Source organism: Sturnira hondurensis, unplaced genomic scaffold, assembly GCF_014824575.4.
Source record: "Sturnira hondurensis isolate 20B ecotype Veracruz unplaced genomic scaffold, ASM1482457v3 Scaffold0005279, whole genome shotgun sequence".
In the NCBI taxonomy this organism is placed as follows: domain Eukaryota; kingdom Metazoa; phylum Chordata; class Mammalia; order Chiroptera; family Phyllostomidae; genus Sturnira; species Sturnira hondurensis.
Window position 1 is genome coordinate 14,045,437 of NW_028077910.1, and position 15,551 is coordinate 14,060,987.

The 15,551-nt window shown below is 36.4% G+C and overlaps 1 protein-coding gene across 1 annotated transcript in view; it reads left to right on the plus strand.

Moving 5' to 3' along the window:
• Nucleotides 1-15,551, plus strand: part of IFT80 (intraflagellar transport 80) — a 111,952-nt gene that overhangs the window by 612 nt on the left and 95,789 nt on the right. The window contains exons 2-3 of the mRNA XM_037046640.1: nucleotides 10,091-10,174; nucleotides 13,358-13,579. Coding sequence (XP_036902535.1) covers nucleotides 10,138-10,174; nucleotides 13,358-13,579 — 259 coding nt within the window. The 5' untranslated portion in view covers nucleotides 10,091-10,137. The remainder of the gene's footprint in view (nucleotides 1-10,090; nucleotides 10,175-13,357; nucleotides 13,580-15,551) is intronic.

Here is a 15,551-nt window from a genome sequence, read left to right on the forward strand (position 1 = left end):
ATTCCTATTCCCAGAGAATTCAGTTATGTGAGTTTCTAATCTGGGGTTTGTGGATTGGACTTTAGAGGAATTACTAGCACCCCCACACCCGCCCCCAGAAATAGTATACAAAATTTTGTGTGCTAGTGTGCTTGTCTGAGGAGTTAGTTTTTCCAGAACTTGGATCAGGTTCTCCAGAGAGGTCTTAATCACCCAGTAAATATTTAGCAACTTTTATGTACTTGACATTGAGAACTAGGAGCCTCTTTTTTTTCCTTTAAAGTTTGCAGGCTTAGTGTCTGGCATACTAAAAGCACCAATCAGCTCTATGAATGAATTTATATTGTCATTCTAAGTAAGTATTATGATGCTTGTCCTGAGGAGCATAGAGTGAGGTTTAGTAATTCTCAAAGAGGCATGTGGACACTCACCACAAGTGTATGAATCTGGTGAGCTGGGGAGGCTGATGTGGTTTGAATAAGTATTGGCTTGATAGTATACTTTTATACCTATTGTTTTTGTAAAACAGACTACATAAAATAAAGCTGAAGGAAAAAATTTGCTGTAGGCATACAAGAAGATGTAAGGATTCTCTTTGAAAGCTTCTGAAGTCTTCTGGATTTTTGAAATTTGTAAAACAATACAAAACCATGAGTTGGAGAGATATTGACTCTGAAAAAGAAGACTAGACTGAGTTGAATGGTGTAAATGGGGGACAGCACAATCTAGTAGAAAGATGTAACAGGTAACTGAATCCCAGAACCCATCACTTTTTAGCTACATACTTGGACAATTTATTCAATTTATCAGTTTCTCTGAGAGTATTTATTTATAAAACCAGCATATAATATCTATCAGAATTGTTTATGATTGTTCGTGTAGCACACATGCTATGAGCATTTGATATGCTAAAGATGTGTAATGGGATGTCAAGTTACAAAAAAGTTAGCTTATGAAGGGTCTTGAAAGCTAGGTCAGGATTTGAGATAGGATATGGAGGAAATATCTATTAGAAAAAGTTTGTGCTAAGGAATGACTTGGTAAAAAAAATAACAGTAATTATGTGGGATGTGTTAAAAGCAAAAAAGACATATCAGGCATGGCTTAGATTATTGCTGTACAGTCCTCCATGTGTGAGGTCAGAAGTCCCTATGTAGTAGAATGGAAAAATATCCTGATACATTTGGAAAAACTAAAATCTATAGCTTTTATAGATTTTAATGTGCAAAGTTAAGAGTGTAAACTCTTAAAGTCAGATATTGTTCTTTGTATCTTTGAATTAATGATGAAAGGATGGAAAGAAAGCTAAATCACAAATAAATTCTAATTTTACTGCCTTTGATGATTGTTCTAAATAATGGTAGGTCTTAATGACTGATGAGAAAGAAATGTAATTTCAGGAAATCAATAAAGTGACTAATGACCTTAGATTTAGTTGAACCTAACCATGCCCCACTCACAACAAATATTTCAAAACAGGCTTAAACCAGGTTGTGTAATGAAGAGAAGACATCCAAAATAAACAGCTACAGATTAGACTTAAATCTAGAGTGAAAATAGGATTCAGATTAAGAAGTGATTTGAGAAAAGATTGGAGTCACTAGAAATAAAGACTCGATTAATCCCTGCCAATACTTTGGATACTTCTCATGAAATTAACACTATCTAATTATAAGAAGAGGCTGGTCCAATTGAAATGGACTAGTTTGTAATCATTTCAGACAGCATAAGTCTCATCTTTCTGGCCCCAAATTATCTAACAACCATTATCTGTAATTTCAGGCAGATAGAGAAAAGAAACCACACTTTTTACATTTTAAAAGTAAAATTGTACTCCACGAGAAGAAATAAATGCAGAGAAAAGTTGGAATTAGAGTTAAAACCCACATTTGCAATCCTTTAAGTGCATGATTTTGTCATTATTACAATATCTGTTTTCTCTGCCTTCTAGTGTGGTCACAATATTTCATAAAGCGAAATTAGTTTTGTGGGTAAATGTTTAAAAATATTAGTCAAGTTTGTGTTTTTAAATATTTGAGTTAATTAGATATTAACTAATAAATCAGAATGAATAAACATGAACTTATGTAAGTGATGTATACATACTGAGAGACTATTGTTTAAGGTTAATAAATTGGATGTAGACAGGACAGAGAGTAATGACTATCCCTCTTTGATAATATAGGTCCCCAAGCACTTTAACCTTGTTGAAACTCTCACCTAACTTAATGTAGAAAAAAAATAGAAAGTGAGGAAGCAGAATAGATTTTCTGGGAAAGACCATTTCAAAAGATGACTTTTTAAAAAAATTAATGTTTGCTAGGATTATGGAGATATATACATATATCCCATGGGCAGTAGCAGTAGAGAATAAAGCTCAGAGAGAAAATAGGATGAGGTAGTGTTATAAGAATAGTTGGAACACTAAAAATGGACTAGGTTTTTAAAGTTGTGAGTAAAGAGGGGATAATAACATCAGAAAATTGTCATTCTTAGAATCTGGGAAAAAGAAAGAATCATAGTAATATCTCTGGTGGGACTCTAGATTACATGTGATAAAAAACCCAATCTTGTTTGTCTTTTTTTTTTTAAAGGTTTTATTCATTTATCTTTAGAGGGGAAGGGAAGGAGAGAGGGAGAGAAATATCAATGTATGGTTGCCTCTCATGTGTCCCCCTCTGGGAACTGGCCTGCAACCCAGGCATGTGCCCTGACTGGGAATCGAACTGCCATCGTCTGGTTCAAAGGCCTGAGCTCAATCCACTGAGCTACACCAGCCAGGGCCCCCTGTTTGTCTTAAGAAAAAAAAATTGGCTCCCATAACCAAAGATCAGGTGAGCACGACTGGATTCAGTGTTCAAATAAAGACAGCAGGATTTGGTTTCTGTCTTTGTTCTGCTTTGCATGCCGTTGTCTTCATATTATTCTCAGGCTCCACATAGTGGCTTTTGACACCTCCGGGGTGAGTCCCTGCTGTGGTAAGATAGCTGCAGTAACTCCAGCCTCAGTTCTTCTAAAATTAAAGACTTGGGGTAAGAAGAGTTTTCCTTTCCCATCATTTATTTGAGTAAAAGTCCTGGTCCATTTTTTGAAGAAGTCTCTGTGCAAAGGGAATGGAATTCTCTAATTGGCTGAAGTCTGGGTCTCATGCTGACTCTGTTCAAGCCACAAGAGTTAAGAGTAAGGAAGTCTGTGTTTCATGAGAAATTCCTTGTAGCTAGGACAAGAGTGAATATATGCAGGGTGACAAAAAACCCTAATTGCACTATAAATAGGTAACAGTGATTAAGTTTTTACTATATTTCAGCACTCTACTAGACATTTTATGTACTTAATTAATCATCATAATCAGTCTGAAGTAGGTATTAACCCCATTTTAGATAAAGAAGAAAACAGTGTATAATATGTGCAAGGTCACTAGGACAGGGTCAGTAAAAGAAAGGGGTCAAGTGCAGTAGAGACTGCAAAGAGAATGGGAATGGTGATCTTATGAAAAAATAACATTGTGTTTTTAAAAAATGCAGAAATGTTTAAAGAAAAAATATATCTGGGCCATAATCTTGTCACTCACTTAATTCTATAGTAAATATATGACTGCATAGATAGATGAAATGCTATGAACATGTTAAAACCTTAAATATTACAGCTCTGGATGGTGTGGCTCAGTGGACTGAGCACCGGCCCACAAACCAAATGGTTATTGGTTCAGTTACCAGTCAGGGCACATGCCTGGGTTGCAGGTCCCCAGGCCAGGTCCCCAGTGTGGGTGTGCCAGAGGCAACCACACACTGATGTTTCTCTCCCTTTTTCCTTCCCTTCTCCTCTGTATGGAAATAAATAAATAAAATCTTTTAAAAGTAAATAAATAAATAAATAAACTTCAAACAGTACAGAAACATCTAAAATGGGGATTAAAAGCTGCCCTTCTCATCCCAGTGCCCCTGTTTTCACAGACATCTCCATTAAGTGTCTTGTATTTCTTCCCAGAAAAATATTTTAGTGTCCAATAGTTTAAATATATATTCCTTTTTATTTACATGAAAGGGATTGAGTTATATAATATTGCTTTATACCTCTTGCCATTTATTATAGACATCATTCTGTATCAATGTATACACATTTCATCTCATTTTTTAAATAGTTGCATAGTACCCTATATATCAGTTGAGTGTGATTCTTTTATGCTAGTTGATGAATTAAAAAGGTGAATTAGCCCTGGCTGGTGTAGCTCAGTGGATTGAGCATGGGCCTGTGAAGCAAAGGGTCGCCAATTTGATTCCCAGTCAGGGCACATGTCCGGGTTGCAGGCCAGGTCCCCAATAGGGGACACATGAGAGGCAACCACACATTGATGTTTCTCTCTCTCTTTCTCCTTCCCATCCTCTCTCTTTAAAAATAAATAAATAAAATATTTTTCAAAAAGGTGAATTAAAGATGACTAATTTTTCAATTTTTGAATCAAATGGTTTATTGGCTAGAATCAAAATAAATGTCCTGCATTGATTAGGACACCTTGCAAAAAGATTATAAACATAACCAATGAAAATAATATTAAAGTATGATTGGCAAGATCTAGCTATAATGATAAATAAAACTGCAAGGAAATGTAAATGTCACATTATATACTACACTTTAGCAAATGAATATGGTAATTGGAATGAGGTAGAGGTTGGAAATCTTTGAAAACCTGTTTCCTTTGCTTGTTGTGTCTTTGAATCTATCCCTGGGAATGGTGAGCCTGCCTCTCTCTTCCCAGTCATACAAGAGAATTCTTGTACAGTTCTATGATGGGACCAATCTGAATAAAAGATCTACCTCTCCCCCTTTTCTTCTTTTCTGGGAATGAGACCAAGAAGTCTGATTAGAGCTATCAGTTAAGAAAATTGATAAATTGATAAAAATTGCACTTTTAAAAATAAGACCTTGGGTAGTCATAAACAATTAATTTCAACTATTAATATCAATACACAGGGTTAGCCAATATGCAGATGACCTAGAAAGAGCTTGGAATTAATGAGCTTATGATCTAACTCTTTTGTTTCTTATTTATTCCTCACGTTCCTATTCACTGTTGAGGCTTTTCTGCTTGTTATCTGTAGGTACAGTCTTGTTGACAAATCATGTTTTCCTGCTGAAACTTTTTGCTTTTGTTAGTGTTTCTATCTCTACTTTATTTCTTAAATATAATTTTCTGGGTTTTTTTTTTGTAAACTATTGTTAATGATTTTTAAATGTACAGTTCGGTGGCATTAAATAAGTTCATTCATATTGTGCTACTACCACGTCCATCCATCCATAGAACCCCTTTCATCTTGCAGAAGTGAAACTCTGTACCCATTAAACAATAACTCCCCAGTTCTCCTTCCCCACATCCCCCGCAACCACCATTTTATTTTCTGTCTGTATGAATCTGACTACTCTAGACACTTCATACAAGGGGAATAATATAGTATCTGTGCTTTTGTGACTGGCTTATTTCAATTAGCATAATGTTAAGTTTAATTCTTAACAATAATACTTAATTCTCTTTTCTTAGTTCTAACTATGTTCCACATTATAAACATATATATCCGTAACATGAGCCCTAATAGGGCTCTCCAGAGAAAGATTTAATATTGTAGTCTTGAGTTTTAAGGCTGAAAATTCAGGCCAAATTTATTTTTTCAGTCTGGAAGCAGAATTCCTTCTTTGGGAAACCTTGGTCTTTGTTCTGCATCAACACCACATAGTACCTAAGAGACCAGTTCCAGGAAGGAAGCTGCAGTGTACATTGATTTTTCACCTTCCCTTAAGAGACCACTGGGACTATTCTGTCATATCTTACACATGCCTTTCTTTTCCCAGAAAACAGAGGTGTAAACTCTTAATTCAAGACTTTTAATTCCCCGCATTAGCTGGTTAGTAGGTTTAGCTATTGATGACAGTAACTTAAACATGATAAAACTGTATTCCCTATCATACAAAATTCTGAATAGGTGGTACAGGAATGATGTGACTGTCCAAGAGGCCAAGAGTCTTGGTTCTTCCTATCTTACTCCTGTGTTATACATGGCCTTGATGGCACAGCAAGGGGAGAGTTACTCTTATTTTCTAAGTTTTTATTTTCCACTTATGCTGTGATTTTAATAACTTTTATAAATAGCTTCCTTAAAAAGTAACTGAGTTGCTTCTGTGGGCCTATTACTTTTGAGCAGTGTGATCTACCCTGCAGAATGTAAATCCCAGATTGGACTGCTAGGCTGATGATGTTGTAATATTCCCGTGTGGGTTTCAAGATTGTTAATGTCCTGTGTGGCAACACCTAGTTTCTAGGGCAGCTGGAGAAACAGGTATGGTGGCCAGGTATGTAGCAAAAATTCAGATTTTTCTATCACATAAGCAGAGATAAATGAATATTGGAGGACAGTTACCTATTTTGGCTATTTCCCACTAACTGTTCCAAACTCTGAACTCTTTCTGGTCTAAATCCTACCACTCACTCTACCTTTTGGAACTCATAGTGTATCATTTGCCAAATTTGTGACCTCAGCCTTTACTCTAATTTATTTCTTTACCTTTGTAGTCTAACTTAAGTCTCAGTGTTTCCTAAGGAAACTGCTTTCCCCATGGTCCTCTCAAGTGGAGGCTGTTTTGCCTCCAAGCCTCCCTGGTTCATTATTGTGTATCCGGACAATTGATTCTTTTTCTTCTTCCTCTCTAAAATCCCCTACTCTTTGAAATGAGTCCTACCAGATTAGATCATTCTCTGCCCTGCTTTTATACAGTCATTTGCAGATCTCAGCTGTTTTTCCTTATTCAATGAATATTCTGTCTCTATCTCCACCACTATTCCTCTCATTATTCTCAGGAATTTAATATCTGCAAATCAATCCATCTCATTCCCTGGCCTGTCAGTTCCTTGACTTTGGCTACCTACTTTTCACAGTCTTAACCTACCTCATCATTACCAATACCAACACTCCTCAAATCTGTCTGAAGCATCTGATTATGTGTCTCCACTTGTTTTTCTCTGGTTTACTTCCTGTAGAGTCTTAATGCAAACAGTACTGCAGACTTCAGTAGGACTTCTAGGCCATTGAAGCAACCACCTTTTCACATAGCTGGGAATTCTCATCTTATCCATGGCTTTGAACGTGTTCTTTGTGCTGACAACCTTCAAAGTGATATTTCATTGTTATCTCCAGCTCTGTCGTCTTCCTGGACTCCAGACTTGTATATTCTATTTATCCTTGAATTCTCTGTTTGTGTGTCTAATGGGCACCTTAAACTTAACATATCCAAACCAAGCCCTGGCTGGTGTAGCTCAGTGAATTGAGCATGGGCCTGCAAACCACACGATCACAGTTCGATTCCCAGTCAGGGCACATGCCTGGGTTGCAGGCTGGTTCCCGGCAGGGGACTCAAGAGAGGCAACCATGCACTGATGTTTCTCTCCTTCCCTTTCCCTCTGAAGATAGATAAATAAAATCTTTAAAAAAATTTAAAAAACCATATCCAAACCAGAATTTTTGATATCACCCCTTCCAATATTTTCCTCCCTCAGTCTTCCTCATTCAGTAACTGGCAACTCAATTCTGCCTGTTGAAGCTTTAGTGTCCTTTTTTATTCTTCTTTCTCTTAAACCCAATTCATCAACAAATCCTATGGAATCTTATTTCAACAGGCAGAATTGAGTCTTATTCAGAATATGACCACTTCTTATCAGTTGTAACAGCACTGCCTTCCACATCCAAGCCACTTTTCAGATTCTTGGAATCTTAGCTGGCCTTTTTGTTTCTGGTCTTGTTCATCCTTGCTTTGTTTTTACTTAACTTATTTAGTTGTTTGTTTGTTCGTTTTAAATATACTTATCCATACTGATACTTTAAAAATGTCAATTTCCTGCCACTCCCTCACTCCCTCTGTCTTAGCCATACTGGCCTTCATGATCTTACTCAACTTTAAAAGCATATAGAAGAATTTGAAAAGAGTAAATTTAGGAGGAGGAAGATCAGCTCTGGAGTAACTGCAGTACTCAAGGCAGAGGATGGTGGTGGCTTCGAACTATGACAGACGTGCTGAGTATATTTTGGTAGCTGGACTATTGGGGTTTGCTGAGCACATTTTTTTCTCTTAAGCCTGGTGAATGTTGATCCACACTAGACCAAAGACAACTTACAAATGGTTTTTGGTAGCAAAGACATAGTTGCACCCATGTACTCCCTATACAAAGTTGTGAAGTAGATCAAGTTATCTGTATTCAAGAAACTTTTTTTTTATTCCCCCCTCCTTCACCCCACCCCTAATACTACTGACTAGTCAGATCCTTGGTAACTAATGCCTTTGGGCAGATAAAAATGCCTCAACACAGCCCTCAGGCAGCTCTGTGCTTCTCCAAATTGGCTATGTTCTAATGCTGTATTTTCATTATTCCTCTATTTTGCTTCACATCAGAATGCACAGATGCGTCATGTAAATCATCTCAACCAAATAGGATGTGTGGGGAAGATCTTTCCGAGCAAGGGAGAACCTTCCCAGTGTTAGAGTGCCACCCTCCTCTTTCTGTAAGTCCTTGGCCCCTTGCTTCTGAATGGTTGCAGATTCCTTTTTCATTTAAAAAAAGATAAATTCTTCCTAATTATTATGGACTTCATGTTTGCGGTATTATGATCTAGATTGCATCATGCCTTTTTGTCAAAGATTTCTTAAGTTTCTGGTTGAAATGTATATTCAGATTTTATCTGTATTTTCTTGTGTTGTCATTTCCAGAAGCAACAATTGTCTGCTGTTATTCTTTTAAAATCCTTATAAACTGGGCGAATTTGAATTACAGTGAAAAGGGAGACTTTTATTAATGTGTTTACTCTTTTTTCCTCTCTAATTAGAAGAGATGTGATGGAAGGGAGGAAGAAGTTTTGAGAAAAACGTTGAAGGTCCTAGGGACCAAAAAGCGAGCCTGTGCAAGGTGCTGGGGAGAGATTGTGTTCTTTCTCTGGCTGCTATACACATTTTCATACTTCTCATGTTGAACAGAAATCTTTCTGAGTGAACTGGAAGAGAGAGGTCTTCTTACTCTAGTTACATATTGGCTGACCATGAAACTTCAGATTTTTTTCTGTGGTTTTAACAAGGTTTTCCTCCCAATCTAACAAATTTACAAGTAGAATAAGTGACAAAGGCGCTTTGAAATGCAGCTATATTTAGCACCTCGCTGATCTGAAAGTCTTCCTGGACTGGGGGAATGAGGTTATCTGAGGGAGGCCTGCTGAATTCTTATCAGCACATTCTTTGATCTAGTTAGCAGTAATTTTCTGGTTGGTGAAGAGGATTTTGTTCTTTAATGACACTTTTATTTAATTTATATTCTTACTAGGTTAGTGATATTACCCAGAAAGAATCTCATAACTGTAAACTGAATTTAGACAATTTAGCATTTTCTTAATTTATACCTTTTGATCCCTTGGTTGTTGGAAGGGGGGGCGGTTGTTAGTCTTCTTTTTCCAAATTTTTATTTGTCAATTATATGTGATTTTCATATAACTTTTAAACGGATTTATTACCTCTGCCTTAAAAACTCACTTGTTTTTCACATTGCCACTATGGCAGCCCTAACTGTTGGGATGGTTTATCTACGTCCAATGGAATGTGAATCTCAGATTGGACCACTGGGTTGAGGATGTCACGATATTTCCAAGTGGGTTCTAGAGGTAAGGCTCTTAATATCTTAGTCCTTGATCAGACCTTGGGATGTAAAGTAATGTATTTGACAGGGCCAACATTGGTTTGCCATTGAGGGGATCCCAGTTTACAGAATCTTTTGATTTGACCTCAGGATAGCTTTTGGAAATTATTTACCTGACCAGATTTACTGGTATACTGCACTTGTAGGACTGTTTCAGGCATTGCGTAGAGGACCTCTGGGGTCCAACCCAAGGCCTCCAATCACCCCCTGACAGGATTAGCACACTGACTAGTTTTCTTCCCCTTTTACGTCTTCAATGCCAGCAGGATCGAAAGCATGTTTCAGTGCCCTTGGGGTGCTAAGGTGTTTTGCTTGCTTGTATTTTTGTGTGTACATGTGTTTGTTTTTAATGCACATTTTCTATTTCCCCCTAACTTTTATGTTTTACAGTGAATACAGTCAAGTTGCATTTTAAAATTTTGCTGGAAAGTGGAAACATGAGACTGAAGATATCTCTTTTAAAAGAACCAAAGCATATCCTTTTAACACAGACTGTATTGTGATCATCTTACTTGACTATTGTTAAAAGTTTCGTTCTATTTTGTGTTCTACTGGTATATTTTTTTTTTCATTCCTTTAATGGTAGCTTAGCTAAATTGTTTTGAAATATTGAGATCATGTGTTGCAGGTAATTCTCCAAAGTAAACTATTTGCTTTAAATCTTACTTTCAAATTCTTATTGACATTTTCTTACTTTACTTAAGTACTGTGCTTAAGTACATAAAAAACAGCTTTATTTAGTCTAGTAAGATCTTAAAGAGAAACTTCTCTTTTTAACTAAATAATTTCCTTGCTAGTGCAATCTAGTATGTTTTTAAATGAATTCTGCTCTATTTATTCATATTCATGACAAAGTGGAGAACGAGCTGGGAAAAATCTGACCTTTATTATTTCATGCAGGAAAATGGCATTATAAATATTTCCTTGCCCTGGCTGGTGTACCTCAGTGGATTGAGTGCGGGCTGTGAACCAAAGGGTTGTCAGTTTGATTCCCAGTCAGGGCATATGCCTGGGTTGAGGTTTAGGTCCCTAGTTGGGGGAGTGTGAGAGGCAACCACACATTGATGTTTTTCTCCCTCTCTTCCCCTCTCTATTTATTATATAAATAAATAAAATCTTTTAAAAAGAAAAAGAAAAACTGCTAATCCAGCGGGACAGTACTGAGCTGATTTGATACAGTGATTTGCAGGGGGAAAATAAACTTAAAATAAGTAAATAAATAAATATTGTCTCAAACATGTGACCCTGTAGTTTGTCATCAGGATTCCCAGTTATGTTTCAGGAACATGTGGCAGGCCCCTCTACCTTCATTCTTTTTTTTTACCCTCCTCCCTACCTTCATTCTTATTTATACCGGTGCTTCCAAAAGTATGATCTGCAGACTTGGTTACAGGCCTATAAAGGGATAAGTACAGAATTGAAAGTAAGAAGTAAAAAAATGTTGTAACAATTTGACATCGTGACATCATCCAAATATAAGACCTTTTTTTAAGTAATTCATTTTTATTTTATCTTACAAAATGTTTGAGACAGATTCAAAATCAAGAAAAATGTGTTTTTTCTTCAGAGATAGAAAAGCACTGATTTAGACATTTGATCAGATCTCTTGAATTTATATTGTCTGCTTGTTTTACCTTTTAGGTGAAGATATAATCCCTCTTATTTCTACCGAAGTCATTTTTACTGCTTTTTCAAAGTGTGCCCTCAGGTGTTCATGCCATATACAATCATATCATGTACAAGATTCATGCCATTTACAAGATTCTGACTATGTCCATTATCTGTGTCTACCTTTTTTTCAAGCTTGAGGAATAATAGTCTCGTGGCAGTCTTTTTAGACTTTCTTAATTCAGTAGTCTTCTCATTTCCCTCATAGTTGCAGTTACCCTGTTTGAAGATACATCATGCATATCTGATGTGTATCTGTAGCAGTTTATATAAGGAGAAGCTTAATATGTTATGCTTTGGTGTGTGTGTTGTTTTCTCCTTTTCTAAGTTTTACCTAACATTCTCCTTTTCTAAAGCTCTTACGTAACATTGTTTAGGCTGTAGCCTTGACTGGTGTGGCTCAGTGGGTTGGACGTTGTCTGGTGAAGAGAAAGGTCACTGGTTCAATTCCCAATCAGGGCCCATGCCTGGGTTGTGGGCCAGGTCCCCAGTTAGGGATGTGCAAGAGGTAATCAATTGATGTTTCTCTTACACATCGATGTTTCTCTCCCTGTCTTTCTCCCTCCCATCCCCTCTCTCTAAAATTAAATAAATAATTTTTTTTGAAAACGCATCATTTAGGCTATAGAAAATTTTTTAGTAATGGTCTAGAGATATCCTTTATTTATTTACTTAATTTATTGACTTTAGAGAGAGAGGAAGGAGTGGGGGGTCACATAGATTTGTTGTTCTACTTATTTATGTATTATTGGGTGATTCTTGTATGTGCCCTGACTGGGGATCAAACCATAACCCACAACCTTGGCATATTGTGATGATGTTTTAACCAACCTGGTCTCTTTTGTTTAGATTATATTTTGAATTACCAGTATTCCAGTTCCACTTTATTACCTATTTATCTTTAGACTGTTATAATCTTTCTACAATTTCTTTTAGCCATTTTTGATCATTTGCTTAATCTGCTGTGTTTTGAAGTATTAAAAAATCTTAGAACATCCCAGAATAATTAGGGCACATTGTCTCTTTCTCCTTGAAGTTTTTTGAGTGCTCAGATTAGCTAATAGAAAGATTGACCAGAAGAGGAGTAAGTAAAAGGATCGGTCAAGAGAACAGCCCACCCACCTAGGAATGATCCTAATATAGGATTCCAGGTACAAGCAACAGAAAGTGTCCCTCATAAACAACAAACTGAAATGCCTTCTCTAAATACACAGTTCTGCTAGGATAAGCAGTGTGTCCTGATGGAGGAAGTGAGGGCTTCTTGATTTATCAGAAATCTTTCAGATAAATCAGAGACCCAAAATGGATTAAATAAAGTAAGAAATTTAGGGTTCATATCTTATCCAGCATTATACACTTTATAGATGAAGTAAATTGTAATTGAACTATTTCCTGAATTTAATGTAAGTTTGGTAAGATTGTAGTTTCAGCTGTTAAGCTATAGGTTTTTTCCTAGGTAAATTGTTATTATAATGTGTAATTCAAGCAGGTATTTTACTATTAGATTTCAATACTCTGTTCATACTTGATTTTTAAAACATCAGAATAATACATGCTTAATTTAATAACTTAAATGATACAAATATATGTAGATAAAAAAAGTATAACCCTCTTCTCCCTATTTTTTCCCCAGTAGTTTAGTGTATATCCTTTCATACCTTTTGGTCTGTTCAGTGGTTTTGTGTATCTTTTGGCCTTGTTTATGGAATATCTTGTACCACAATGGTCAAATTCCGATGTAGTCAAATCTTTTTTTTTTTTTCTTTTGGCATCTGGTTTTCTTAACTTGCTTTCCATTCTTACACCTGTCTTGATTAGATACACATTTTCCTTTAAATGGAAAGTATATGAAGTCATAAAATGATAACTACATTTAGAAGCTTGAAATGTTTCATTGTATTTTATTCTCATTTTATAGTCTGCATCTGAAAAATCTTTTATTATTTAAAATTTAAGACTTTTGTGTGTTTCTCCTTAACATGGTGACACATCAAGAATTAGTGAGCTGTGTGGGCTGGACCACTGCTGAAGAACTGTATTCTTGCAGTGATGATCACCAGATAGTGAAGTGGAACTTGTTAACCAGTGAAACAAGTCAGATAGTAAAGCTTCCGGATGATATTTACCCGATAGATCTTCACTGGTTTCCGAAAAGTTTAGGCACAAAGAAACAAACTCAGGCAGAAAGTTTTGTCCTCACAAGTTCTGATGGTAAGTTTTTGATGTTATGTCCTCCTCTTTGTATTTAAAAGACATCATGTTAATATGACTTTTATGCTTTGAGTTGCTTTACAAACTGGTATTTGTGGATCTGTTTGCCTTCATCCACACATTTTGTCCATTTTCTGTTTGGTCAGTTGATTTATGTACAATACAAGCTATAAAACTATTGTCATGACAAAATGTGAATTAAAGTGGTGTACCATGGGGTTGAATCTGAACCTTTGGCTTTATTTTTTATGTGCTCTTATACTAGTTATTAAGCTGTTACCAGTTTTGGTTTCTAATTTCTTCAAATTTAACTTTGTGACGTAAATACACTAAAAATAAGGACACAACACATACTCATTTAGTAAGCTATCTTTATTATCTAGTACATGTTAATTTCTACTTAAAGAGTTGGAGATTTATTTAACTTGATCATAGCTTTATTACTGGTGCATAAAAAGCATGATTTTTCTGCTTTTTAAGGGACTGTTTTAATTTTCTTAGAAATGATTTGAATCATTGGCCCTTGCTGGTGTGGCTCAGTGTACTGAACGCTGGCTTATGCACCAATGACTCGCCAGTTCGATTCCCAGTCAGGGCACATTCCTGGGTTGTGGGCCAGGTCTCCAGTTGGGGGCGAGTGAGAGACAACCACACATTGATGTTTCTCTCCCTCTCTTTCTCCTCTCTTTCCCTCTCTGAAAGGAAAGAAATAAAAATAAAATGAATAATTTGATTTCTTATTGTCTGTATGACACTTTACCCAGGATGTCATTTAAGAGTACATTCATCAGAAGTAATAAAAAGTTCCTCAGCTAACACTTATGCAAAGAGGTAGTTTTTTTGTTCACTTCGCTCCAGGGATAGATCTTTAAGCACAGGTGCATCAGGCCCCTGTTCTTACTGTGTCTTAGATTGGCTACCCCTACAAGGTGAGCATCATCGCAGCCCACAGCCCCAGTCTTATCCTACTAGAATAGAAATATCAGCAGAGAGAGTGCTTCTTCCTAAATATTTCTTGCAGTCAAGTAGTAGAGATGGTGGTGGGAGATCGTGGGGTTACTTGCCCATCACTTAGTGAATTACTTTAGTCAAGGGATGGGGCACTGATCCAGCACAGCAGGCTTAGGGCCACTGTGGAAAGGGAAGCAAAAAGAAGAGGGCTTTTGTAACCAGACCTGGGAAGGGGTGTTATGGCAGACAAGCACATCAGATTCCACGACTTTCACAGACAGAACTTACTGTAGTGCCTGGTGCTTAGAAGACTGAACCACGGCTATAATTCAGTTTACCTCAGATGATAAAATAAAGCATTGACTTAATAAAAAAACTTTTTATTTAATTTTACATTTATAGAAAAGTTGCAAGAGTTGTGCAAGTAACTTTTCCATATCCTTAATCTAAATTTACTAATTGTTAACATTTTGTTCCATATTCTTTATCATTGGTTCTCTCTCTCTCTGCCTGCTCCCCCACATTTGAAAGTAATTTCTAGACATGCCCTTTAACTGTGAACACTTTAATGTATTTCTAAGAATAAGCATTTTCTGTTATATAACCACAGTACATTGATCAAAATCAAGAAATTTAACATTGATGCAATAGTAGTATCTACTCTATAGTTCATATTAAAATTTTTACAATTGGCCCTGGCTGGTGTAGCTCAGTGGATTGAGCAGTGGATTCGCTTCACATGCCTGTGAAGCAAAGGGTCGCTGGTTCGATTCCCAGTCAGGGCACATGCCTGGGTTCAGGCCAAGTCCCCAGCAGGGAACACATGAAAGGCAACCACACATTGATGTTTCTCTCCCCTCTTTCTCCTTCCCTTCTCCTCTCTCTAAAAAATAAATAAGTAAAATATTTTAAAAAAAATTTTTACAATTGTCCTAATAATGTCTCTTATACAAATTTGTTTTTTCTGGTACTGAATAACACATTGCTTTTATTATGTTTCTCTAGCCTCCTTTAATCTGGA